This window comes from Bemisia tabaci, chromosome 8 (assembly GCF_918797505.1).
Source record: "Bemisia tabaci chromosome 8, PGI_BMITA_v3".
Taxonomy (NCBI): Eukaryota; Metazoa; Arthropoda; class Insecta; order Hemiptera; family Aleyrodidae; genus Bemisia; species Bemisia tabaci.
The window spans coordinates 23,319,355-23,345,099 of NC_092800.1; the positions used below are offsets into that span (position 1 = coordinate 23,319,355).

The 25,745-nt window shown below is 35.4% G+C and overlaps 2 protein-coding genes across 2 annotated transcripts; one reads left to right on the forward strand and one right to left on the reverse strand.

Annotated features, from left to right (window-relative positions):
- Positions 1-1,119: 1,119 nt before the first annotated feature.
- Positions 1,120-14,820, reverse strand: hyx (cell division cycle 73 hyrax). The gene is made up of 11 exons (XM_019044723.2): positions 14,561-14,820; positions 12,924-13,029; positions 11,638-11,757; positions 10,477-10,628; positions 9,163-9,376; positions 7,828-8,011; positions 6,979-7,115; positions 6,347-6,471; positions 5,646-5,872; positions 4,592-4,733; positions 1,120-3,457 (listed from the first exon to the last, which is right to left on the reverse strand). Exons 1-11 carry the CDS (start codon positions 14,689-14,691, stop codon positions 3,421-3,423), a joined length of 1,575 nt encoding a protein of 524 aa, XP_018900268.1. The 5' UTR covers positions 14,692-14,820; the 3' UTR covers positions 1,120-3,420.
- A 297-nt stretch (positions 14,821-15,117) lies between these two features.
- zda (peptidyl-prolyl cis-trans isomerase zonda) lies at positions 15,118-25,523 on the forward strand. Its single transcript, XM_019044726.2, has 7 exons — positions 15,118-15,518; positions 17,235-17,369; positions 18,605-18,825; positions 19,187-19,304; positions 19,902-20,069; positions 20,891-21,103; positions 22,870-25,523. Exons 1-7 carry the CDS (start codon positions 15,339-15,341, stop codon positions 22,993-22,995), a joined length of 1,161 nt encoding a protein of 386 aa, XP_018900271.2. The 5' UTR covers positions 15,118-15,338; the 3' UTR covers positions 22,996-25,523.
- Positions 25,524-25,745: the final 222 nt, after the last annotated feature.

Genomic DNA, 25,745 nt, shown 5'->3' on the forward strand with positions numbered 1-25,745 from the left:
TTTTCCTAGCTTTGTGAAATTTCATGAAATATTTCTCAGAAATCTCCAATCTTTCATAATTTTAATTTCACTTGTGCAACCCTGGCTGCCGCACGAGCAAAGCCTTCGATTACAAAAAAAGCAAAAAAAAAATTATTATGAGAGTAATTAGGTAACCACAGGCTTCTTCACCTTCTTTTGTGTAGAGTAACTTAGTACTTTTGTGCAATAAAGGATACCTATCTGTGGCCAAAGCGCGAAACCGCGTACCTCTGTTAGCGTCGTTGTAGTATGGCGGTTCCTCCGGGCAACAAAATAAAAAAATTATGAACGTCCGTTGTAGACTTCCTGTCATATTTAATTTTTTCTTCTGAAAACCATAGTCAACATGTTTTTTGAAAACTTCCTTGATTTTTCTTTCTCTATTAGCAAAATATATTCCGTATAAAGTTCAAGCCATAAGTTTGCTTGTCTCTCTTCCAAAAATGAAATAGGAACCGAAATTTTGGGACACTGCAATAGAGGTACGTGATTTCGCACGTACTTTAGCCATCCTATCTTTCTTTAGTTCTCCTCTCAGGTAATTGGGCCCTTGCCAAATTAATTTGATTACCTACAGCCTGTGCTAAATTAATATCACGAGCCCCATGATTCTAGATAGGTAGTTTTTATGATCTAGAGCTAATTTTGTCTTCAATTACTTCTGAGTTATGATAAGGGGCAGAGCAAGAGCAGATTTTGTACAGGGTGTCTAGTATTTTTTAATTTTGAAAAATCCTGATATATTTTCCTGATTTTTCCTAACTCGGAGGACAATTACATAAACTTAAAAATCCGATCAGAAACTATGGTTCCTGAAAGGCACATCGGCACGAATGATGGAACATTGTTGGAGTCTGGAACTGATCGTTCTAAATTTTTAATGAGCCTGTTTGGTAATTATGAACTTGACACACATGAATGCGATTTTTTTGTTTTTTCTGAAACTTTTTCATGATGGCACTGAAGAATGCCCGATTTAAATTGCATGCTAGGGTTTCATTGAATACATTCAAGTAATATTGAGAGAGAAAAGTTACTCTCATGAGGTAAAAACGGTTTAAAAGAACTACAAGGAATTTCGAGGAGAAACAGTACAAATTTTTGGGTAAAATAACACAATCTATATTTTACAACATGATTTACTATATATACAAGAGCCATAAGTGAAACGTGATTTTCACAAGCGTTATTTAAGTTTAATTATACTCACAATAAATTAGAATAAAACTTCACCTTTCATCAGCCATTTAATTTTGCTATTATAAGCTTACAATAAATTTCTGATCCTGGGTCAAAATTGATGACTGCGATTCATGTCACAAATCAAAAACGGAAATTGATAACTTTAATGACAAGATGAACCAGAGAATAGATTGGGGCAGAGGGGGAGAGTAAATTCTAATGACCGATCTCAAAACTGGGTGCGAGTGCTAGGACTTGCTTGAGGAATGAGAATGTGGAGCATAGTGCTGCGGAACGAGGAAAAGCGTCACTTTTAAGAGTCCTTCTCCGCACAATAAATCAATAACTGTCTACATATGATTATGTTGATAGCCAGTAGATTAGCCAAATCATTTTTTTTTTAAGTAGAATTTATAATCCTACAGCAGCATACAGGTAAGTTTTTATTATCGAGTCAAGTTTTCTTTTGACGGAATCATACCCTGAATTATGAGGATATTTATAAAAAGATGGGTTCAAGTAGATCTATTACTGTTTACTCACTAAATTTTAAGCATACAGTAAGTTAGAGTATCTGCTCCTTTCGCATCTTGCAAGTAGCAAGCATGCCTATCTTGCAAGCCTAATGTTGTCAAGACAAAAAAGAAAAAAATAAAATTAAAACTCGAAACTGAAAAGAGTCACATTCATCTTTCCCCTTAATTTTTCATAAGTAAATTAGGATCTGAACCAAAGGTTTAATACCACGGTAACGCAAACTTGACAGTCCTGACCTAGACAGGGTAAAATGGACAGAGAGGGGATTCTCCACGGAGAAGATTTTATGACTTCATGAAACTTGGAACTGAGCCTATCACAAGTTAAGACTAATTGGCCAGGCGACACAGCTCTTGCAAAGATAGCAATACAGTCAGAAGTGCAGGAAGAGAGACTCTATCAACATCCAAGTGCCAGGGGATAACTAGGTGCTACACATTACTTTATCAATATTCTTCATTGTGCGCCAAATTTGCCCGTGAAAAGATGAACCATGTTAAGAGAAAATACCTCCCAGAAATTTCTGCCGAGTTTTTCAATAAAGTTCTTGCTTTAACTCATGCCAGTTTCCATCTACTACAAACATTACTCACTTATTCCGAATACTTAAAAATGCAATCTTATTGAAATTAGATTTTAATTGGACCACATTTTGAGATAAGAAACTACAATTTTTGGCTCATTTCGGAAACAATGTATGTGCCATTAGTTTCTCTGTGCGCACAGGTTCTTCAATGGATGGGTTAGATATTCTAAATCCTTTTTGCAAAATGACATCCAATTGAGATTTCGACTAACTTTTGAAGAAACAACAAAGGGTGAGCCTCCAATTGAATACTTATCGTCAATAACAGGCTGAGTGCCAAAATAATGTTGGATGATTGATTTTAGTTGTTCACACTTTAATTTCTGAAAACTGCTGCGGAACATACCCCTAATGCAATCTTTCAGAAGTTCAACGCACTACTATACTGTTGGTGCCACTTAGCTCATTGTGCAGCATGTTGTCCTTGGTACTTGGAAGGGAATGCTGCTTCTATTATCTAACTCGATTTACAATTTTTTGGTACTCAGTCCATGATTGATAAGTCTCCAATTTACAATAACCTTTCCTTCCATTTAGTCTGTTGGTCTTGAAATTAATTCGCGGATACATTACATTTAAAATAACAGTTTGACAGATGGTAAACAGAAAGGACCTCTTTGAATAATACTCTTCAATTATAAAATTTGTAAAAATGTCCTGAAAAAACAATTCAATTTCTAAAAAGAACTAAGATGCATGTATAAAATGTTGAGAAGTTACAGGGTATAATTTCAGAATTTTATGAGAGGCAATTTTCCCATTTGTTTTACAGGTAAAAACACATACAGCTAGAGAAATTGCTCGAGAGCCATAAACTCCGATTCAGAATGCACTGAAGTTGATTTTTAGGACCAGTCAGCATCCACTTGAACCAAGGATTCTTGACAACTGGATGAATTCATGCTTGAACAGAATAATTTAATTATTGAAGAGAACTTGATTTCTCACAATTAATAATGCACGATCTATGCTATTACACAAGGTGATGAGCAAAGTATACAGAGAACACTGAAAAGCTCTTTGAAAGAGCTGCCACTATCCTATGGAGTAAAATGTTATAATACTCAAGAGGGAAAACTTCACACGTGCTTTGTTTAGAAACGTAGATGTTGCTTGAATTTCAGCATATGCCTGGAACAGAGGAGAAGACAGTTAGATCAATAGAAATTTGAAGTTTTGAAAGAAGCTTAAAAAACATACTTTGAAAAAGAAAACAGAATTAATTAGCTTCAGTAAACTATCGGATATCAGTACTTTTAAAACACACTATACTTTAAAATCTTACAAGAACCTCCTTTCGATTTTTGTTGAATATTTGGCTTATCAGAAGTATTAATACACTCCTATCTGAACTGTTTGAGCTCTGAGTAAATAAGTGCATATAATTATTAAAAATATTGAATTAGTTAATTTAAAAATTACTCAGTGTAATTAAAATTACTTCTTTAAATTCTAAATTTAAAACATTGTACATGCACTGCTGCCTTGTATGTCTGTCTGTTGGATTACTGATAAGCATGAGAACAGGTCTCTATTGTTAGCTCCGAAAATACTGCTCTGCTGGTTCTGATTTCTACTGGCAAGAATCTTCATATGATCACAACTTTTTAATGGACTTATTTCGAAAACTCATCAGAAACCGATAGGACAACCCAAGTACAACATTGAACTCAAATTGTTATGCCATAGATTCATTTTGCTGTTTTTAGCCATATATTCATTTGCTCAATAATTTTGAATGCGATTCTTCCAGATTTAAGAGCAAGTGCAACAAAAGCATCTGCTCTGAGCGGAAAATTTTAGATGGTAGCAAATGATTGATTTTTTTTTCTATAGTTCACTAAACTTACAGGTATGATATCTTCTCCAAGAAGACAAAAACGTGACTTTTACACATATTGCACCTATTACATTATCCCTTTGTTTTTGGGAGGGGAGTGGATTTTCCAGCCAATTGCGGAGGGAGGGCGCAAAACACCTGAATCAAGCTCTTACTGTAATGACAGATACGGCAATCAGTAATGAAAATATTTTGCCATGAAAGAAAATTTAAGGGACCAAAAATAGTTGACTGGTGTGACTATGATATTGGTATTGTGAAACATTGTTGCTTAAAACATCTAGCAAAGTAAAGATAATTAATATAGGTAGACGAAAGGCCTGTCTAAGAGGGTATGACTTGATGACCTGAAAGTGTCGAAACTATTTTCAACGGAGAATAGATAAAGAAATTTGAATTACTTAGGTATCCTGAAATGTACTCACCTGTCTAGTTTTTCCCAGAAAACCATCAACGCTGCTCTATCAAGATGCCGCTTCGTGCGAGAAAGTTGAATTACACTAACAGCCCATTTGGCTACATTGGCGTCTAATTTCATTTCGTCATACTTCAGATGAAATGCACAAACTGTAAGAAATATGAACAAAACGCATAAGGATATACAATTTTTTATAATCATAATAAGACAATGAGCTAGAGGATAGACAATGTATTAAAAGTTGCGAACATTACAAAGATCTGGGAGGTTGCGTATCCAGGATGGAAAGATGGACCAAGCCGTAAAAGATCAAAACCTGCAGGGAAGGAAAGCTATTGCTATGTGAAATAGGATTCTTTGGGATCAAAGTATCTCCAGAGAAAAAAAGGGATTGATTTATAACACCATAATCAAAAGCATTCTGACCTACAGCAGTGAAGTATCGCCCATGAAAGATCATACCAAAAAGAGTCGTAAGGCAACTGAAATGGATTTCTGGCGATGATCAGCCCGAATCTCAAGGAGAGATCAAGTAAGGAATGAAAGAGTGCGTGAGATCATTAACGCCGAGCAGGACATCGTGCATGAAATTATGACCAAACAGCTTGTCTGGTATGGGCTACTTTGTTGCTTGAAAAGGGCTACTTGAGCCAGGTTTCTTTGGTTTGAGTCAAGTTTAATTATCTTTTCTTTTTTTTGGAGTCAATTTTGAGCTTTTACGAGCTTTGAAAATAACTTTGAATTATGTCGAGCTTGAGAAGATTTGAGCTTGAATTAAGTAAGTTCGCATGTTTAACTTATGAAATTAAACTTATGAATTTTAAACATTGAATATACGAGTAGTCAACACAAAAACTCAACAAAAAGTTTGCCACTATTGGAAATCAGGTTAAACAGAGTTCAGCGTGATAAAAAAAATTCCTGTTAACTTCTATAAAATTTGCACATTCGGAATTGCCTCATTTTGATTTAATATAATATGAATTAGGTGAATTTAGAAAACACTTTGACTTTCACGCTGTGAGAACATACTCAAATAGTTAGACTCGAAGTGAACTTACTTTTTGCAAATATTTCAATAGGGTTACCATCCCATGGCCAGCCTTTGAACTGCCAAGTGGGTCCCATAACAAAAACAGCAACAACACGATCCCAATCCGCATTCGTTAGCTTCTGAGGATTGTCTATAACTCGGTAAGGGACTGTAAATGATTCTTTCCTACGTTGTAACAAAACTTCGTTTTCTCTTCTAGCTCCTTGTGCTTTCTTCTCCTCTGTTGTAACAAACCTGTCGGAAGAAAAAATCAAATTCTATATGAGATGTACAAAAGGAGAGGAATAACCACTCTGACATTGATTGAAAAAATTGAGATACGTTAAGGAAGACCTTGCATGGAAAGCCAAAGAATACTGCGCTAGCTAAATTCTGATATTTGATATGATATTCTTGATGGGAAAAATGAGCTTTTGAAATTAAATTTTACACATGCCAATTTTCAGGGAAAATGGGCTAAGAAGAGAATATTGCACGAACAGATTTGGTGACGTCGTTGGAAGTATTGGCTGCCATACGTCATTTCGCCCTCGTTTGTTTCACCTCCCGCTAAAATTTACGTCAGAAACACCTATTTCCAAGGTCATATCTTGATCTTACAACAGTTCAATTTTCAAAAATTTTCCTTGTTTCGTAGCGCTTTAGATACCCTGGATATGACAGGCTAAAAAATTGTAAAACATTACTTGGATGTAAAATGATACTTACTTGAGTTCTTGTAGAATATCTCTAGCATTGTACATGGATATTAAAGAGGTAGTTGCTGACGGAATAATAATGATTGGTGTTTTGGAGACTCTCTTGTTCACCTGTCCTGCGGAACCCATTCGATTCTGAAAAGCATACACAGAAAAAATACTTAGCTTCTGCTTAAAATTTCCCAGGTTAAGTTTTGGATTGGACGGAGTAAAGAGAAAGATAGATCTAGCATCATCAGAACCACGGATGAAAGTTTATATGTTAAAATAATAGCTAATTTTTGAACATTTTCTAAGTGCTGAAAGAACCACCAAGAGGAATTACAGCAAAAAAGCATATAAGTTGTACCGTTTTTAAATCATTTACAATCCAGTGGAGTCCTTGCCAAACAAGTTTGAGCTCTTTCAGACTGTGACAGAAAATCGTCTGACGTCCTTTTAGCATAGTAAATAAATGCAAGAATCAAGATGGCGGATCTTCTGTCGCAGTCTAAAAGTTCGTAACCTTATTTGGCCTGGACTTAAACAATGAAAAGGCATTTCAGAAATTCTAATATCCATGAGATAGTTTTACATTTCACGTAAATACCATAATTTGAAATTTCTAAAATTTTGAGTGTTCAGTTCTTAGGTGGAACTTACCTGCGTTAATGGTAAAGATGGTTGAGGTGTGGACGGAGAGGGAACGGCTGGTTTTTTTGGCTGATTTCCTTCAGTCACGGATTTTAGGGTCATACCGTGGTATGTTCCAGTGGTATCAATTTTGAAACCTTCCGTTTCTATAAAACAAAGGACAAAAAGTGTAATTAAATCCTCCGATAATAATTTGTAAATTAATAAAGATGATAGTATGATCAGTACCTTTCTTTCATTCATCAAGAGAAAAAAAATTACTCTTATGTGGTCAATTTTAGAAAGGGACGCTGGAACAGAAATCATTTTTTTTTTTTTTTTTTTTTTTTGCCTTCATTCAAGATTCTTCCTCAAAGAAAAAAAAATTCTTTCAATCTCCTTCCTTTCATTGAAGGTAAAATTGCAAATGGTAGAGATTTATAACCAACTTAGGACTTAAAATTGAAAGATGAAAGTTCATGAAAAATAAAGCAATTTATATTGAGTAATATATCTAAATAATAGTTTTCAGTATATAAAAGCTGGTGATTTACAAAAAATAAGACTAACAAATTTCAGTTTGCACATACTTTAGAACTTGTATCGTTTGTAATATTGTTTCATTCCTTTTTAGCTTAATGCATCCAACTGATATTGCCGATCACCTCGGATTGTTTACAAACAGAGCTAACGTTGAAGCTTTAATCATTTCGTCATTGATCCAAGATCTAATGGTCAGTATGCTTGGAGAAAGAATTTTATGAAATGTGAAATGATGTAAATATAGGCAACAAGTTGAAATAAAGGTTCCCAAACTTGATTTTTCATTTAAAATTAAGGACCCCTTCTATGAAAAATACATGTAAGGAGGAGCGTTACCTTCTTTTTGCCTAATAAATCTTTCCTGGTCGTAACGACTGTAAACAACGGGCTGAGGTACAGCTGGCTTTGCTGGAGGCATACGTGGTGTCATATGTACAGGGGTTGGCTGAGGAGGCCTGTGTCTTCCTTCTTCCCTAGCTTTGACTGACTGAAGTATCGCTAATATATTCTTGGCAAACATCTAAAAATTAAACAAATTTCAAGAATTTAATTGCCGGTGAACAAATAAAGGTTGTCTTTATAGAAAACTAAAATGCATAAAATATTACTATGAAAAGTACTACGTACTACTATGCAAGCTCCTCACAGTAATGAAATCTTAAACTTTTATCCTGCACTGTGAGCTAAGAAAGTTGGAAAATCCAATTTCAAACAAACAGGACTAAAAGATGGAAAAAATTTTCTTTTCGGACACAAATCACTACTCCAGAACTGTACTCAATAAATAGTAAGTTGGAATTTTTAAAGCCGGCGTGCGTTAAAAATCCAGAAAACTGGAAACCTCAATACAGAGGGAAAAAGGGACAATAGAATTAATTCTCGTGTCTCGATTGCAATGTTTCAAAATTTTCACTCCTATTTTAAGTTTTTGAAGGAGGCCCAACCAATATCACAGCTTGAAATTTTCACATAATATTTATTATAGGGAAGAGAAAAATTACCGACGTTTTTAAGAGATGACGTTGAGTAGTTTTCTGTTTAGTGAGTAAAGTACGACAGGAAGTCTGGGAAGTCGCAAATGTTGAGATACATTTTTCTGTGGCAGTTTTAACGTCAATATCAGAAAAAAGCTCTCGGCTCATTTTTTGAGTAGATTTGAAATAAGCAAGATACTGACATGTGGTTTTTAAAATTAAATTTGATTGTATAAATGAAAAAATCGTAGCAAAATCAAAAGTTGTCAGGTCCTCCCAATTTGTATTTATGACGCAACACTACCACTACTCACACCTTAAATTACCCTGCAATGCTCGCTCTTTCACCAGAAAACGTTCGTGTTCAATAAATTGAAAAACCTCCCCTAAAAAAGGTGATGGCTATGATTAGCACAATATTGAGCACGACAATTTTTTTTCGGCGGATGAACAAAATAGAGGCCAACAGATGGGCCAAACTGCCCATTGATATCTTTAGAAAACAACAAATTCCACTTCCTTCTTTGATCAACTATCCTTTATTTTATTCTCCTGCAGAATGAAATTATTAGGTAAAAGTCACCACAGTATTCTCTCTTAATAGAACTAGAAACCAGAAATATCCAGGGAAGGAGGCAGCAAAAAGTTGATCCTCCACCAGAACTTAAAAAAAGGCCTAAAAGAATAATCGCAGTACCTTCCCAGTGCTCTGAAGTATTGTTGTCCTGGTCCGCCACTGTCTTTCTCGAGAAATAATATCTTTTGTTACATCAACATCGAAATCTAACATTACTTTAAGATCCGGCCCGAGTCCAATATCATCATGACCTTTAATTGTGGTACGTTTTTTCGCTAAACGTTTTGCTTTGATGGCAGCAATTTTTTCCACTGACATAGCTTCTGACAACGACCTAGTGCATAAAAACACAACATTAATGTGAGGTATTTGGAAACTTCATGAATAAATTGGGGTCAAGGAAGAGGAAGAAAAATTATGTAGGGAGGTAATCACACAGAACAGATTTCAATTGATACATAGCATTTCTTTTATTTTCTTAAAAACCAATTTTTATAGTCCTCAAGGCTAACCTTGCACTTCATTCTTTGAACTCAAAAAAAAAAAAAAAAAAAAAAAAAAAAAATCCTGGTACTTCTTAGGTTTTAATTCTTAATGAGGCTTTTTATGACCTTTCCAGAGCTTAAAACAAGAGACGCAAAGAGATTTTAGGCTACTGAACAATAAATAAGCACTGAAAATATTAAATACAGTTTCCGTCTTTAGGAGAAAAGTTGTAAAAACGCTAAAGATAATATGGGTCTCCTTTGAGATGGGTAAAAGAGAAGAGTTGTTTGAAGACAATATTTGAGAGCTTTGTTACACAATTTTGCCAGCAAGACTCTACAGCACAGCTACATATTACCATGGACCACTAGACAAGGTACGAAGTTAAGCATTCTGATACATATTTCTTAACCGAAATTCCAAGTAGAACACAATTCACAACACAATGAAAATTACTGAAATTAACTCTTAACCAAGATATTTAATGTTTCTTGACGCGTGAATTCAATCCTTCCACTCATGAAAACTCAATGGTCTGCATCAGTCAAATCGCACACTAAACGTTACTGTGGCAGTCTCTGCAATACGAAAATATCAATCATGTCACTTTGGCTCAGCTATAGCAAATTGTTCACACTCTGAACAATAAAGATTGAGAAAGGAACGGTGCTCGATTGAGAAGCCTGCCAAAACCGTTGTAAGACACGATTTAATTCATGTACAGTATTGTTTCTTATGACTGGGCAATTCAAATTTCCTGTAACCAATGTTAAATTAAAATGTTAATATTTTAGTTAGGAGTTGATTTCAGTAATTTTTGACGCAAGAATCGTGTTTTACATGAGATTCTAGTTAAAAAACATGTATCAGAATCCTTAAATTCATACCTTGTCTAGTGGTTCATTTTCAGTTGAGCATTATGTAATCTGAAAAGAGACGAATGCTTACTTAATATTGTCGACTGTGACAGAAGCCTCCTTGGGGGCATCCAATCGAGCAGCAAGTTGCTGTTTGACTAACTGCACTTGAAGGGTATCTTCCAGACGAGGTTTTTTGATGGCATTTTCTGGGTGAAGATCATCAGTACCTGGCCTCTTCACCTAAAACATAACAATTAGAAAAATTGATTGAATGAAAAGGGGATATAAATCAATTATATTATGGTGGAAATTGCATATTATGACATCCCTTGCAACAACATATCGGTCCTAACGATGTGCGATATGGTTGGTCCTGCGGCTGAAATCCCACCAATTCAATGTATTTGTGCATCAGTAATAATGACGATCAGTTGTAATGACCGAACTAAGCCGGTCCCTAGCAGATCGTTCTACATGATTTCGGCTGTATAATGAAAAAAGGATGCAAGAGTAAAGGAAACAGAAATACCTTCCATTAAAAACTGGAAGTGCTTCTTTCTACAAAATTTTTCAAGTGTACATAAATATACTAGAATTTTCTCAGAGCTACTCACTTAAATGAGATAATCTTTTAATCCAGTGCTCAAAAAGACTGCACACAGAATACCAAGATACACTATGCTGCCTAAATTTTAGTAATATCTGATAAGATGGTCCTTGCTGCCTCCTGCGCATAATGAGCTTTATATTGAACTAAAATTGAACTTTTCATGTGCTAATCTTGAAAAAAGCAGGGCTGAAAGTGAATTATTTGGTATTTTCACATGCATATCTAGTAGAAGTGTTGAAATATCTTATTGATGATCAAGAGGAGTCTTTGTTTCCTTGCAGACCCGGAAGATAAGATTGATGGAAGGAATGAAAATCCTCCGAGTGATGACAGCGTTTGGCGCATCGTCCACCCAGACGTGGCCACGATCTGACATCTCCATTAGAAAACGTGCACTTTTCAACCTTACTTCACTCAAAATTAACACATAAAAAATTCGATTTTAAAAAGCTCATTGTGTTCTTGGTTTAGATATTATTTTTGGTCTTTTTCATTTCATTTTTTTAGCGAGTATCAGGGATTTTGAGCAACTATTTTATTAACAGTGTTAACATTTCAGTTTTTAGTGACCTAAGATTCTAATTTTCGTTAACATTGCAAAAGCAATTCGCCTGGACGCTTCAAAGAGAGAGAAATTACCTGTGTGGGAATCTCCATAGGAGCACTTTTGTCAATACTGTTGCTGGTATTGGTTTTGCCATTGAGGTAGGCAAGGAGATCTTTCCTATCTGGCAGACGTACACCAGGAACATTGTCAGCCTGAGAAATTGAAAACGTAACAATAGAGCATGTATAAGATAGTGTTGGATGGTGAAAAATCAATATCTTTGACACTTTTTCTTCTCAATCTTCTACAAACAACTAGGGCATAGCCCTGTTTGTCAGGCCATCTAGTGCTGGGCACATTAAATCATAAATATCATAAAACAAAGACTTGTCAATATAAAGGACTTGTCAAATCAATAAAAAATAACAATTTTTTACGGAATGAAACTGTCATGAAATATTTCACTAATGCGAGGGTGCAGAATCTTCTCGACTTCCCAACGGGCCATGTGCTGAAATTGGAAGGCCTCAAAAACAGGTTTGAAATCTTCAATGAAATTTCCCCACTTTTTCCCCATTTCCTTGACCTGATGTAATTCTTTGATGATTCCTAGCTTGCTAGACCTGTAGGCACCCTGGAATAATTTCATGTCGTTTTGTAGAAAAATCTTCCATCTATAAAGAATCTGTCAGCTAAGATTACTATGAGTGGAAATTTTAAAATACCACAACTGAGATGAGGATGTCGTTTCATTATTGATGTGCAGATGTGCATTTTTACAGCTATGCAATGAAACCGTCATTCCTACGACAAAAATTCATAGACTGGCTTGCAGGCCTGCAGCAATGCTGCCATTGTCGGCCCGCTGGTTCATAGCATGGGGGAATCTAAAACAAACATGGGTACTTGCATAGCCAAACATGGACTATCAGCTTGTCCGGATCGTTCAAAATCATAAGTTTTTTAATTGGCAATGCTGTCACAGTCTGTCTGATTATTCTTGAATTTCCGTCAGTTGTTGGAGGCTTCATGCTTGAACTTTAGTGCTCTGAATGTAGAATTTTCTCAAATTCAGCAAAATTTTAAATTCCATGAAATTGGTAGGTTTTCAAAAGATTCACTTCAGAAATCCCTGGAATGTTTTACTTAGGGACATGTTTTTGTGTCCCTCAAATTCCATGACTAATACGGAAATGGACTGTTCAACTCTATTGTACAGCTATCTTGAAATCCATTTCCATGACAGTCCATTTATTATTATTCGATCGCTTCTCAACATAAGATGGGAATGCAAGTACCAGCTTTTATTCTAGATTACCCTTGCTGGGCATGTCAAGTAGACGATAAAGTATACTGAAATGGTCATGAGTATACTTACAGCTGCCTGCCGCACATAAACAGGATGAGAAAGAGATACATTTTTCAGCAGAAACAGTAAACACTCTAGCGTATAGAATTCTTTGCTAGCACCATCCTTGCCTGATCTGGAAACATTAAAATCACAAAATTAGAGCAAGAGGTTTCAATGCTGGCAAATAATATGATGTTCTTTCACTGACATCATTCAAAATAGGTCAAAAATATTTAAATACAGAATTCCCGACGATAGGTTGAAACGATTCCTTGTGGGGAGGCTATCTGAGCATATATTAAAATTATTTGAAAACAATTCTGGAAAATTGTTCATGGAAGAGTAACAGGGCTTTTTCATTTTCATTATGATGATCAAGCATACTTCATGATTCCTTCATTAAAGAATTGATTTCATAACCTCTAAATTCTGTTAAAATTTTAAGATGCTTACAAGATTTTTGTTCCTTCCTATTCATTATTAAAAAATGCCACTTGGTGATTGTATAAGTTACCAGCTGGATAAACTTGTATTTTGAAAAGAAAATCAATTGAATCCCCAAAGACCAGTTTCAACTATCACTGATTTCGTCCTAGATGTGCCTTCTTACACATCACATACAGTAATCCAAGAAAGTACATGTTATTCAGTGAATACGTGATAAAAACAAGTGGAGATTTCATGAATTGGAGGGCTCAACTAATGAGAGGAATTTAGCAAAGAGATTTTTAGTCCTCTACACTTACTGCCGAGTGTGAAAATTGACAATTATAAATATTCTTCCTCACTATTAGCCTTAAAGTCAAGACTGAATTTCTCTTTTAGAAATTCTTTGAGTTCCATGTAATTTTTTAGAAAAGTCTTTCCTGAAATTACAATGCTTTAAAATCAGAATACAGATTCTTTAATCTTTAAAGCAAGGGTATGAGGAGGGTTTAGAGTCGGGTTTACAGTTTGACACTGAAAAAGTATGAATGTACTTAAACTGAAGCTTTCCGGTAGGTATGTTACCAAAAGCTAACCACAATTAATTTCTGATGAATTTCCTCATTTCAGCTGAAAATAGCTGTGCAGTACTGGTAGGCAATAAAACCTAGGATTTCAAACAAAAGTTGAGCAAGAAAGCAGAAGTAAGTAATAGAAGGCGCAGCTTCCTGTTCAAGGATACCGGAAGCTTCACCATGCGAGGAGTGACATATTTTGATGCATGATATAATTACTGCTAACAAATTAAAGTTTGTCGGATACAATGAAATGTAGCCATCAATGCTTAAGGTTAAATAGTCTTCGGAAAATTATTCTATGCATTCTTTATTGTATTCCGTGACCTACCTACCTGGCAGCCAATGGCACCATAAGTTAACCCAAGCTTCCATTAATGCTACTGTTTACAATGTAATGTCATTGGAGGAATTAAGGTAACTACCAACAAAATTTAACAGCATACTCGGAACAATTGGAGAAAACTCAAGAAATTGTTTGTTGGAGCTCCATTGGCTTGATGCTGCTGTTCCTGGCAGCTGCTTCAGGTTTTCTCGTGTAAACATTGGTTAGCATTTGTAACGTTTCATCTCTTGGAAAAGCTTAAGTATTTCATAATATGTGTGACTTACTGAGAGTGTCTCATATTTGAAAAAAATAGCGGCGAATAATTTAAAGCTTACCCATAAACCAAATAATTGGTGTTGACATTTTTGGGCCATGAAAACTCGCCGAAGATTATTTGATTATCCCTTTCGATGATTTCCTTCTTGTTGATGTTATACTGTCGGAGTAAACTTAGGGGGTCGGCCATCTTACACGGATATTAATTCTTAAGAAGGAAACTATCACTTTTGAAAATCAAGGATGGAAAAGATAATCAAGCACAAATATCCATGCTCATGGCTAAAACTTCTACCAACTTCTACTCTACAAACAAGAACAAATTCGTGGAGTGGATTAGGTTAGCAACATTTCGAAAAACATTTTTAGTCTATAACCTTTCCAGCGTTGTCGTACTAATTTTTTCTTTGATTTATAACTTTGCTCTTTATGCCGTGAAAATTTTGTGGAGCTAAAATGAGAGTCATATTTTAATAGTAATTTTATTTTCTAGGTGATAATTAGTGAGCAGTTTTAATTACCACACTAATTGGGTCAGTGGGTTACTAAAGAATACACTTTACAGTTACATTTGACAACATTTTGATAATGCCGGAAAATGTTTTTTGAACAGAGCCATTGTTGTGATTGATTATGATTATGGTGATTATGTGAATGTGATAATCATTTCTTGAATCTTCCTATAAATTTCACCTGCCATTTATTCGATGAATTTGCTGTTCTCCTTGAATTAATGGAATTTCAATGCATCAGTAATTCTTTCAAATTCATTGTGTGCTGAGAGATTCGTGATTTGTGTCCTCGATAGTGTCTAGTTTTCTTTCAGGGATTGTCAAGATGGAATCTGATAACAATGGTGAATCCTTTGAGATTGTTGATGCAGCCAAGGAAGACCCTTTAATTGGAAAAGAATCCTCCGGCAAGGAAGAGGATCATGCCGAAACCGCAGGTGATGAAAAAAAAGAGGATGATGACGGATGGATGGATATCCTTGGAAGTGAACAGTTGAAGAAGAAGGTAAGGCCACCTACTTACCCTCCTCGCAACTCTCGACACCTAAAACTTTCCCCAAATAAAATACTCTGTGCTCTAGTAAATCATTCTTCCGTCAAGAGCTGTGCGCAGCAAATCTCCTTGGCGTTGAATTTCAAAGCACCTGCTCAGGGCTAACCGCAAGTTCGGTGGAACCTTTCAACTTTAGCCCAGAGCTGCAGATCTTTTCTAAAATTTTGCATTTTTCTAAATGGGAAAAATCAGACTAGTGTGAAGTGGAGCCCTATGATTGGTTGTCCTTACTGCTCAGTTGACATGTATTAGTGATTGGAGCCCTTTACCAAACTGGATGATTGACAGGTAGGGCTGTTCAATCGGTTGTCGGTAAGCCACCGAAACAGTTCCGTTAAGAAAAAGTTACGATAAGAGCGCTCTTACCGATAGCGATCAGAGTTTTCGGAGCTGGCGAAAATAAGCTGTTGCCAATTGTACATCTATTTTACGCGTCGCCGCGCCAGGCAATCTGATAAACCGACACACGGGGCAACAATGTATTGAGTGCGAGCTCTCAAAACTCCGATAAGGCCGGCTGTTGTCGATATCATGGCCACTGTCGGTACTGCCGCCAGTTTCAATAAGAGACGATGCCGATAGTGTTCCGGCAAGAATTCGTTTGAACACCCCTATTGACAGGTAGCTTGCTACTGAGGAGACACCGCTACTTAGCATAAGCGTAGCCAGAAAAATTTTGTCCGAGAGGGAAGGAGACCAGGGCTTATCCACTCTTCTAGGGATCGCTTCAAATGGTCTACTAGAATTGTGGAACTACATACCATTCCAATGTTTCTGGCCTAAGCCAGTTTATTAATGATTTGGCCCGGTAGAAAACTGAAACCACAGATTTGTGCCATCCTAATGACGTACCTTATAGCTCCATTTCACTTCAACTATGTCTCATTCTATAGAAATATGTTAAATTCTAACAATTTTTATGCAGAATATGTGAAAACCTCACCAAGTACCGTGATTTACACCAAGCTATCCTTTAATTCATCTGCAATGAACACTTTTACTCTAATGACGGGCATATAGTCTATTTTAGGGATGAGCATGCATACCCCTCATTCTATTCAAAAGCAAGCTTTCAGGAAAGTTAGAGAACATTCTTCGTCACTGCGCTCTGGAACTTGTACACGGTAGGACGGAGGTAAATCATGTGTGCTCTCCAGCGGACTGTGCTGGTAACATCTCACTCAGCCACTTTATTGTAGCAAAGATTCCTGATTGTCTACGGTCTATGGTCCCTAGAAATTGTCATGGACAAAATTTCAGACGGCTGAGGATAAATCAATCGATTTTTGTCAATTTTAAATCATCAGGAAGTCAGTTCTAACTGCATGCCCTATGTTAAAAATTTTAAGTAAGTAATAAGGGTTTCCACGGGATGACTAAGGAATCCTGTATTGTTTCTGGAGAATGTGTCTCTTCAAACTTATCTTACCTACTCAACAAAAGCCATCGAAATTCTGCCAATTAATGGTTAATGTAGGAGATTAAATTGTATTTTTTTTTCATTCAGCTCTGTCGTAACCGTTACTAGCAAATGCTGTTAATTTTTTACACACCAAACCCTCATGAATTAAAAGTATTCAACTTTTTTCAAGATCGATGCTTTAAGAAAAAAAGAAAAGTTCTCTTTATGAGAAACTCTTATTTAATCATATTTTCCCTTTCATTCAGGTGACTGTGCCAGGTGAGCCAGATACGCGGCCTCAATTTTCAGAGATTTGCATTTTGGATTATGAAGGACGGCTGGATGATGGCACTGTTATTGAAAAAGAAGAAAATCATAGAATACAGCTCGGAGACCTTGAGGTAAGCACTTCTGTGCAATTATATCTATCATGCCTGTCAAGTTTATAAATCGATATTACCAATGCAGCAAGCATTTAGAAAAGCTCTTAACAGATGAAAATGAAAGAAAATCTGGTAATTTTGACAGGAAGTAGGAATTTTTTGCTTAGAGAAAAAAAATTCACACAAAAAGACCTTGTTCACTTTATTTATCCCATAATAATTTAGTAAGTGTCTGGATTCTGCATATGAAGAAAAGTGAGGAAGTTATTATCAGATTATCAGAATAATCTGAAAAGTTTTCAAAGTGCAAACATAAGTGGATGAATTTCTATCAAACGGAACTATGTGCGTTAAGACATGAGCCCTGAGACCCATAAGAATATGTGCATACACAACTTGGCTCATGTCATAATGCACATATTTCAGTTAGATCGAAATCTGTCCAATTACTACTCCAATGTTGAGCCACTGTATAAATTAAATCACCTTTTTCATTTGATTTAACTTACAAATCGATGGTGAAACTACCAGACCACATATCTCGTTTGCGGTGTATGAAAATCTCCCCTCCCATTTTAATTTCTTAAAAGAGAACAAATACATATCATTCCTGGAAATATTCACAGAGTTTTCTTAGTGCATAGAAGAAAAATCACGGAAGTTTTCAAGAACTTACATCAATTAGTTTTCCATTTAAAACATGAAGTATGACTGGAAGTCAACAACGTCGTAAACTTAGATATGTGGTCTGGTAGTTTCACTATCGAAATGTCACTGAGGTGAGAAATTGTATCTCATTTTGTCACTTTCCGACCACAGTATCACAAGCGCCATTTGTGTGAGGCATTATGTTTCCAATGTTATTTATATTGGAATATATATTAAGTGAATCCAATGTATAATAAGTGAAAGTGTTGAGTTTTAAAAACAATTTTAATTATTTTACATTATGTTTCCAAACTTCTCAAACGTGTCAAAATTTTACAGACATGTTATTAAACAGAACCCTTAAAGAAGTAATCTAATATTTGTTTAGTCATCAAGATGAATCTTTGAAATTTTCATGAAAGTATGTGCTAAAGTCTTAGAGAAAAAATTACTTAAAACAATACTGAGATGTCTGGCAACCTAGCGTCTAGGCGTGAATGGTGCTTGTGATACTTTGGCTATTCGGTGGTGTTATGCACTATTGGGTATTACTTTATAGTGGAAGGCAATATTTTTAAAACAAATTTACTGTCTCATCTTTGCAGGTTATTCATGGATTAGATTTTGTTATTGCTTTGATGGATGTTGGAGAAGTAGCGGAAGTTTTTGTCGGACCTCGTTTTGGCTTTGGGAAGATTGGTCGTCAAGAGCCCGATAAACCAGAAGTACCTCCTAATGCCAATTTACACTATACAATGAAATTAATTAAAGTGGAGCCTGGTCCTGACATAGAACAACTGAAAGTTGCTGAGCGGAGCTCAATAGGGTAAGTTTTCGATGGGGTGACGTATGCAGAAGCTCCATTTTTGTCTTGTTAGCTTGACAAATGAAAAATTATGAATATATGCGGTATCTACAAGACTGGCAAAAGGAAAAATAAGCAGAAAAAATTTTGATTTATGAGTTTACATGTGCCAGTCAATGTAATAAAAATCATGCAAGTAATGATAAGTCTAATGTAGATAACTGAAAATGATGCAAGAAAGATTATAAAAACATGATGTAGCACAAGGAACCCAAGAGCTAAGAATTTTTTATTTTGGCAGTGTGAAGCAATTTAACAAAAGCTTGGCCAGCATCTCATTTTCTTTATAAATTTGTCCTCATCGATTGTTTTCTTTTTTCAGGAACAAAAAAAAAGAAAGAGGCAACTGGTGGTATTCTCGGAAAGAATTCACTTTGGCTATACAGTGCTACAGAAGAGCACTGGACTATCTAGACTCCAATGTAGCCACCGATGATGAGGTGATTATTTTTAGCTCCATTGTTTTTCGATAGTTAATTATGTAGTCACACGGCTGGAAATTTTTGTATCTATTCCACCTTAAGTTTAATATATCAATTTAAATATTGAGATATGATTGTAGGGTGTCTGCAAGTTCAGAAATTCCGGAAATAGTACTAATTTTGTAAGGGAAGTCCAAAAGTACTGGAAAAGTTCGGAATAATTTCGCACAAGGTTCGGAATTTTGTCATTTTTTTTCATTTTAGTAATAATTTGAGAGAGAAATTTTAATTTTTGAAATTTTTTGGATTTCGTCAAATAGTGGTATTGAAAAATTCAGGAATTTTTCTGTTGAGGAGGTACTGAATTTCTTGGAAATGTACTGAAAAAGTACTGTAAAAGTACTGATTTTTGGCCAGCCTGTTTTAGTAGACACCCTGGATTGGAACACTGATAGGTTCCTTCCTTTTTCGAGTGTTTGGTTTACTAAATCAAGGTAATGCTCAAACATGGAAAAGATTCTTCATGCTCTGGGTTGGAGGTTATTGGGGGAAATTTTATCTATCAATTGCGTAAGTAAAACTGTTGGTTTGATAATTTGTAACGTTTTATTTCAGTCAAGTGAAGATGCCATCACCCAATTATTAGAAGACAGATTTAAGGTATACAACAATCTAGCATTGTGTCAAATAAAAATAGAAGCGTACGATGCGGCACTACAATCTCTAAATAACGTTCTCATGGCCCAGCCCAAAAATGTGAAAGCTCTCTTCAGGAAAGGACAGGTAAGGGCACCCATTCAGAGGCAGTTCAATTTGTTTCTCTGCTACCTTTACCAAAATCATTTTATTTTGCGTCAATATAATGTTCCCCTGATTTTCAAGAAAAATGTCCAAACTGGACTAATTAATTTAGAATACAGCTGCAGAAATCCAGAATATTTTTGTCGACTGTAGTTATTGCTCTTGGTTTTTTTAATTGATTGTCTGAAATTACTAAGAAAATGAGGAAACATATGTTAGGTAACAGTTTTCATATTAGTTTATTATAACCCAACTCGAGAAAAAGAGTTTCAAAATCCAACAGCATTTCCAACGGAAAAATCTAGCGCCAACATATTTGTGACGCCAGTTAGAGAATTGGCTTTCTCTGTTAGTTTCCAACGTAGCTGCCTACACTCTAGGACATCCCACTTGGTGAGGTCATATCCTCCTGCGATCTACTACTGAAGGTCTACGATTTGTTTCCTTCACTTTTTCCTTTTAAAAATTGATACATTTCATATCAGGATTACGAATATGAAAGACTTTACGTATTAATACGTAAGTACAGCAGCTGTCTAGTCATGTTGTTTACATTTGATCTGTGGTGGTTGAAACCAGTAGTTGGTACTTGATGTGACTTCACAAGTAGCGAGCTAATGAGAAGCATTCTATTTCATACTCCAACTTTAACTTTTATTCTGTTACTTTCAAAAGCCTCTGAAGCTCTTCTGAGTTCAGGAATTGATTCCTTGTTGATTTGTATTTATGGAATATTCATTATTTAAACTAATTTTAGAATCATGCATTGAAACTCACTGTCGTGCCATTTTTCCTTTCCATAGGTATTAGTAAAGAAAAACGAAACTGACGAGGCTTATAAGTACTTAAAGCAGGCTTTAGAACTTGATCCAGATTCGAAGGATATCAAAAATGAATTAGCTCGTCTTCAAGCAAAGAAGAAGTCAGACATTAAAGTGGAACAAAATTTGTACAAGAAAATGTTGGGTCAAAACAAATCTACTACGCAGTCAAAGCCCAGTCAAAGTGTTTCCTCGGTAGGTGGCTTTCAGTTATCTTCATTTTAAACTTTTCTCTAAACAAAATAGTAAGGTTCAACTTTATTGATATCTCTAAAAGATGCTAGCATGCAGATATGCAGGAAGTTTTCTATGCTTTTTGTCTTAAAAATCCCTCTTTCCTCCAAATTTTCAAAATGATGAATTTTTCTGCTCTTAATTTAGGGACATGCTACCACAATTATTTGAAAAAACTGCCATTTTTACCTCAATTATGCAGGAACCATGCCTTTTTTTTTATTAGCGCAATCTTGCCTTCCAACCTTTGTACGCAACTGATTGCATGATCAAAATGTTTCTACATTCCTGCTACCATGTAAAGATTTCAAGTTTTATGCGTGAGCAAGTTTCTGTTAATTGTGTTTTTATGGATCAAATATAGATCTGTTCTACCCAGCAACATCACCCAGATTCCTTAAGAGGAAATTTTGCAGTTAATTTTCAGTGTAGCATTTTGGTTTTTCAACTACTATTGTTAGTTTTGAGTGATATATATAGAAGTGCAAATCATCAGAAGACTTCCTTGTAATAAGTAAAGCAAACCCATTCCTTTCAATTCCTTTGCAACCAATAAGCAGCTCATGGAAGTTGGTGCATAATATTGTGATGCCCATTTAGTTGACATTGATGCATGCCATTAAAACTGTGATGAATACCATGATAGAAAGTAAATTCTTCATAACTGTAAGGAGGAAGTTAATTAGCATTTTTTTAAGAATTAAGGAGAGATTTCTAAGAGAGATTGTCATAATTGAAGGATTGAAGTACAATACATTGTATGTGATGACATCGTTTTATTTTCTTAAATTTTTTTTATTATGATAATTTTTTAATTGTTTTTCCCCTAAGTGTATTCCTCCATCACACATTCTTTAGGCCGCTTTCACAGCACTATCCAGCATACTGGGTCACCTAACTGCCAGAGTATCCTGTTCTTCCACAGTCCTTCAGGGAGTTAGCACTCCCCCTTCATTTAAAGCTTCCTCTTGCCATCCCTTCACAGGGCGTTCCCTTCGTATCCTCCTAGGAAGAATTCAATCGAGCATCTTCTCTGGCAGCCTTTCCTCCGTCATTCTACTTACATGACTACACTTAACTAACTGTTTGGTCCTGACGATGTCACTTTCGACTTTCATGATCTGATGCACTCTATCATTACCGACCCAATGTCCCAAAAAAATCCCTGCTGACCTCCTTCAGAAAGCTATCTCCGTTGCCTTAGCATATCCTGCGTCCATTTCTCCAGCTGCCAAACTTCACATTTATGTGTTAAAATACATGCCACTACAACATTGTAAACTCCCCTCTTATTCCATATTTCATCGTACTCCTCATAATTACTACCCAAGATATTGTCAGTACATTCTCACCCAAGACACCAATAATAATAGTAGCAGGGAGAATTATTGAGAGAAAAATCGCAAGATTTATTTCTTACCTCCCCTATATTTAAGTATTTTTACCAACCATTGTTTTAGTATCTCACGATTTAAGTGAAATAGCGGCCTTCAGCCAAATTGAAAAATTATTTTTTACTTCCTTTGTACTAGAGCCTCTTCATCAGCCACTTTTTAGTGTATCATATTCTAAGTGTTATCCTTTTGAAGTCAGTGTGCAGTGTAATTAAAAATGTAAAGAAATTAATTTCATATTAATTTAATTTTTTAGTTAAATTTTTGGCTTCTGCTTTTTTTAAAAATTTAATGAAAGTATTTTTAATTTTTATTTCGCCAATATATTTTCAGCGCATTCCATGGCGAGCAGTAATTGGTGGGATCACTGCTTTGATCGGAGGAGTCGTTGCCTTTGCTTATAGACCTGACAGTTTCTCCATACCATCAGTCGAGAGTTCAGAATTTCCTGAAGCTTAATGTTTATTTCAAACGCTACGAACTAATGAAAATAATTTAGGAAGTATTTTTTTTTGTTATTGTTTTTCAGATTTCTAAGCGATATTCCAAAATTCTTTGTTGAAAGAATATTCCATATATTTTGAGACTGTGCCTCTTTACTCTAGTTTGTGCTTCCTTCAGTTCTCTCCTAATTAATCTTTTTTTATTAAATATTGGACCAGAATCGCTAAATAGACGGTATAAACCTTGATCTTTTCATCTCCCCCTTGTTTTTCTCTCAAAACTGATTGTATCCTCAATCGTGTTCACTTTATCATGGAATTGTACTTATTATATCCCTACTTATATGTATTTTCCGCTCAGTATTAGTGGAGGACATGGAAACTCTCCTGAAATTAATATAGAACCCGTTTAAAAGGTTGAAAGAACTGTATCAAATGGTTCTAATCCTAGAAGATGAATCTCAGTTCTTGTGTTGTGACAATCTGTCGGAGAAATCTCTCCATAATTTAAAAAAAAAACGAGATAATTTTCTCTCTCTAAAATGATAAAATATTTATTTTTCATCTTGATGTTTCAATAAACTGTTTTCGGCTAGTGTTTATACAGGGTGTCTCAGGGTTAAAGAGCTGTACCACAGGAGTGTGTTCGATATGGATCATAATGAGACTTTACTTTTTCTTAATTTTTTTTTCCCCAAGTGCCCTCAGTAGGAGCCACGGCCCTAATCTTTCAAGGTTATCATAGTTTTTTTCTGAATTTAGGCAACGTTAATGAACCTTAACTCATAAGAAATGGCCCTTCCCCTTTATTTTTAGCAGTGATTTCATCCATAGCCTCAAAAGTACCCAAATCTCAAGTTACAGGGGGATTTCAGGAGGTGTCAGGGGGGTCTTGAATCTACTAGAGCGAAAAACTTGGCTTTTTGGCCAGTGAAGGTGCTATTTACAGGGCACCATTGCAGCTGGTATAAAATAAGCTGGGAAAATGGTTTTATGCAATTATTTTCTGCAGGTCTTAATTTTCGAGAAAACTTGAATGCACTCATGGTGATGACCTAGAGCAAAAAGTAAATCTGAATGTGTTCGTTCAACCCAAAGCCGGACGTTGTCGTTGCAAGTGGGCAGCCTTCCTGCTAGTAAACTTGTCCATTCAATCATGATTTTCTCGAAAACTAAGCCCTGGAGCAAAAAATATTGCAGGACCACTATCCAAGATTAGTTTACATCCTATAAGTGATGCTCTAAGAATAGCATTTTATGGGACGAAAAACCCATTTTTTGCTCTAAAATGACCAACAGCCCTTGGAACACCTTCCTTGCATATGCCTCTTTAACTTGAGCCTCATAGAAGCTTTATAGAAGAAAGAAGTCCCATTTCGATCCATAGAATATGCTCCTGCAGTATGGCTTCTCAACACCGGCTGAAGAACGTGCATGTAGTAAGTTTTAATATACTTTTGTTTTATCAACAAGCTTGGCCCATTTTCTTTTTTCACTGTGCAAAATATCTCATCTGGAATGGACGAAGTTTTACAATAACTGCATTTTCTCATGATTCCTGATACAATCAACAAAGCTCATGCAGAAATGCAAACACTGCCAGCCTATTGTAATGCTTTGTCCAGTTTATCTTTTCCCTGGATTGGAATTTTTGTAACTTTACTTAATCGCAGTAAATTCTTCCTTTAATTCCCAACTTATAAATTTAATCAGTTTCTTAACTTTCTTATAAAGACAAATTATACATCCGTTATTGGTCTCTTTTATTCACACACCTACTCTCATTGTGTTTTCCTAGAAAACTAGCAACCTCAGTTTTTTTCCTTTATGTTTATGAGAGAACTATTTTGATTTAATTCAGGAAGCTCAAATTTTAGAGCAATATACATATACACATCCCTGTGTCTTTATCTGACACTTTAAGCCTCTTTTTTTTTTAAATTAAGTTTTATTTTTGTTATTGTGTTTATTGCCCGAGAAGTGTTTGCTCCAGTGTTTTGAACTTATGTACCTTTTATTGACTTTCTATTTTTTTTTAATTTTACTTGATTTTTTACTAGACGTATCAACTTTAATTCTTTTAAATATTATGAATCTGAAGCCTACTAGACGATTTGATCCAAAACGTAGAACAAAAGCGTGTCCTTTAGTCGCATTGTGATTTGTCAAAGATCTTAATTCTCGAGCAAAGCTCTACCCTCTTCGTAGTTAACTGATTCTCATCATTTACAAGAATAGGTATCTTCTAATTTTAGTCAGTAGATTGACAATGTTACATTTTTCTCAAAGTCAGAATCATTTTTAGCGAATATTGTTAAAAAGTTCAATGGCTTGAGATCATCATTACCTATTACATTTTTCTTTCAGTCCTCTCTCTTTCAGGAAGAGAAAATTATTGCAGAATCTTAGACATTTTCTCTTGTTTTCCTCTCTTTTTTGTTATAGCTCTTATTTTAATTCCTCATTGTTATTGATATAAAACGTGTATTCTGATTATTTTTATATTAAAAAACCTTTGGATGCGGTAAAGGCGGTAAAGAATTATTTAAACTGGTTTATTTCTATATCCTCAAAACTCTTCCCAAGAACATATGGGGTTTCCATGTTATTTATGGAGAGTATTTTGTTGCTCGGCTGACGTAAGGGCATAAGTACACTTGAAGATAATCTCCAAAAAGCATTGAGTTATGTGGACGAGAAGGTTCATCGCGAAGTGCAGTTACGTTCTTATGTCATCTTGACGATTTTAACCCCTCATCAATTTAA

Coding starts and splice junctions, on each gene's coding strand:
- hyx (XM_019044723.2), bottom strand. CDS start 14,691: ATGGCCGACCCCCTAAGTTTACTCCGACAGTATAACATCAACAAGAAG. Junction 13,030..14,560: donor ACCAATTATTTGGTTTATGG/GTAAGCTTTAAA, acceptor TAATGTTTCCAG/ATCAGGCAAGGATGGTGCTA. Junction 7,116..7,827: donor ATTTATTAGGCAAAAAGAAG/GTAACGCTCCTC, acceptor TTTGTTTTATAG/AAACGGAAGGTTTCAAAATT.
- zda (XM_019044726.2), top strand. CDS start 15,339: ATGGAATCTGATAACAATGGTGAATCCTTTGAGATTGTTGATGCAGCC. Junction 17,370..18,604: donor TACAGCTCGGAGACCTTGAG/GTAAGCACTTCT, acceptor TCATCTTTGCAG/GTTATTCATGGATTAGATTT. Junction 18,826..19,186: donor GCTGAGCGGAGCTCAATAGG/GTAAGTTTTCGA, acceptor TTCTTTTTTCAG/GAACAAAAAAAAAGAAAGAG.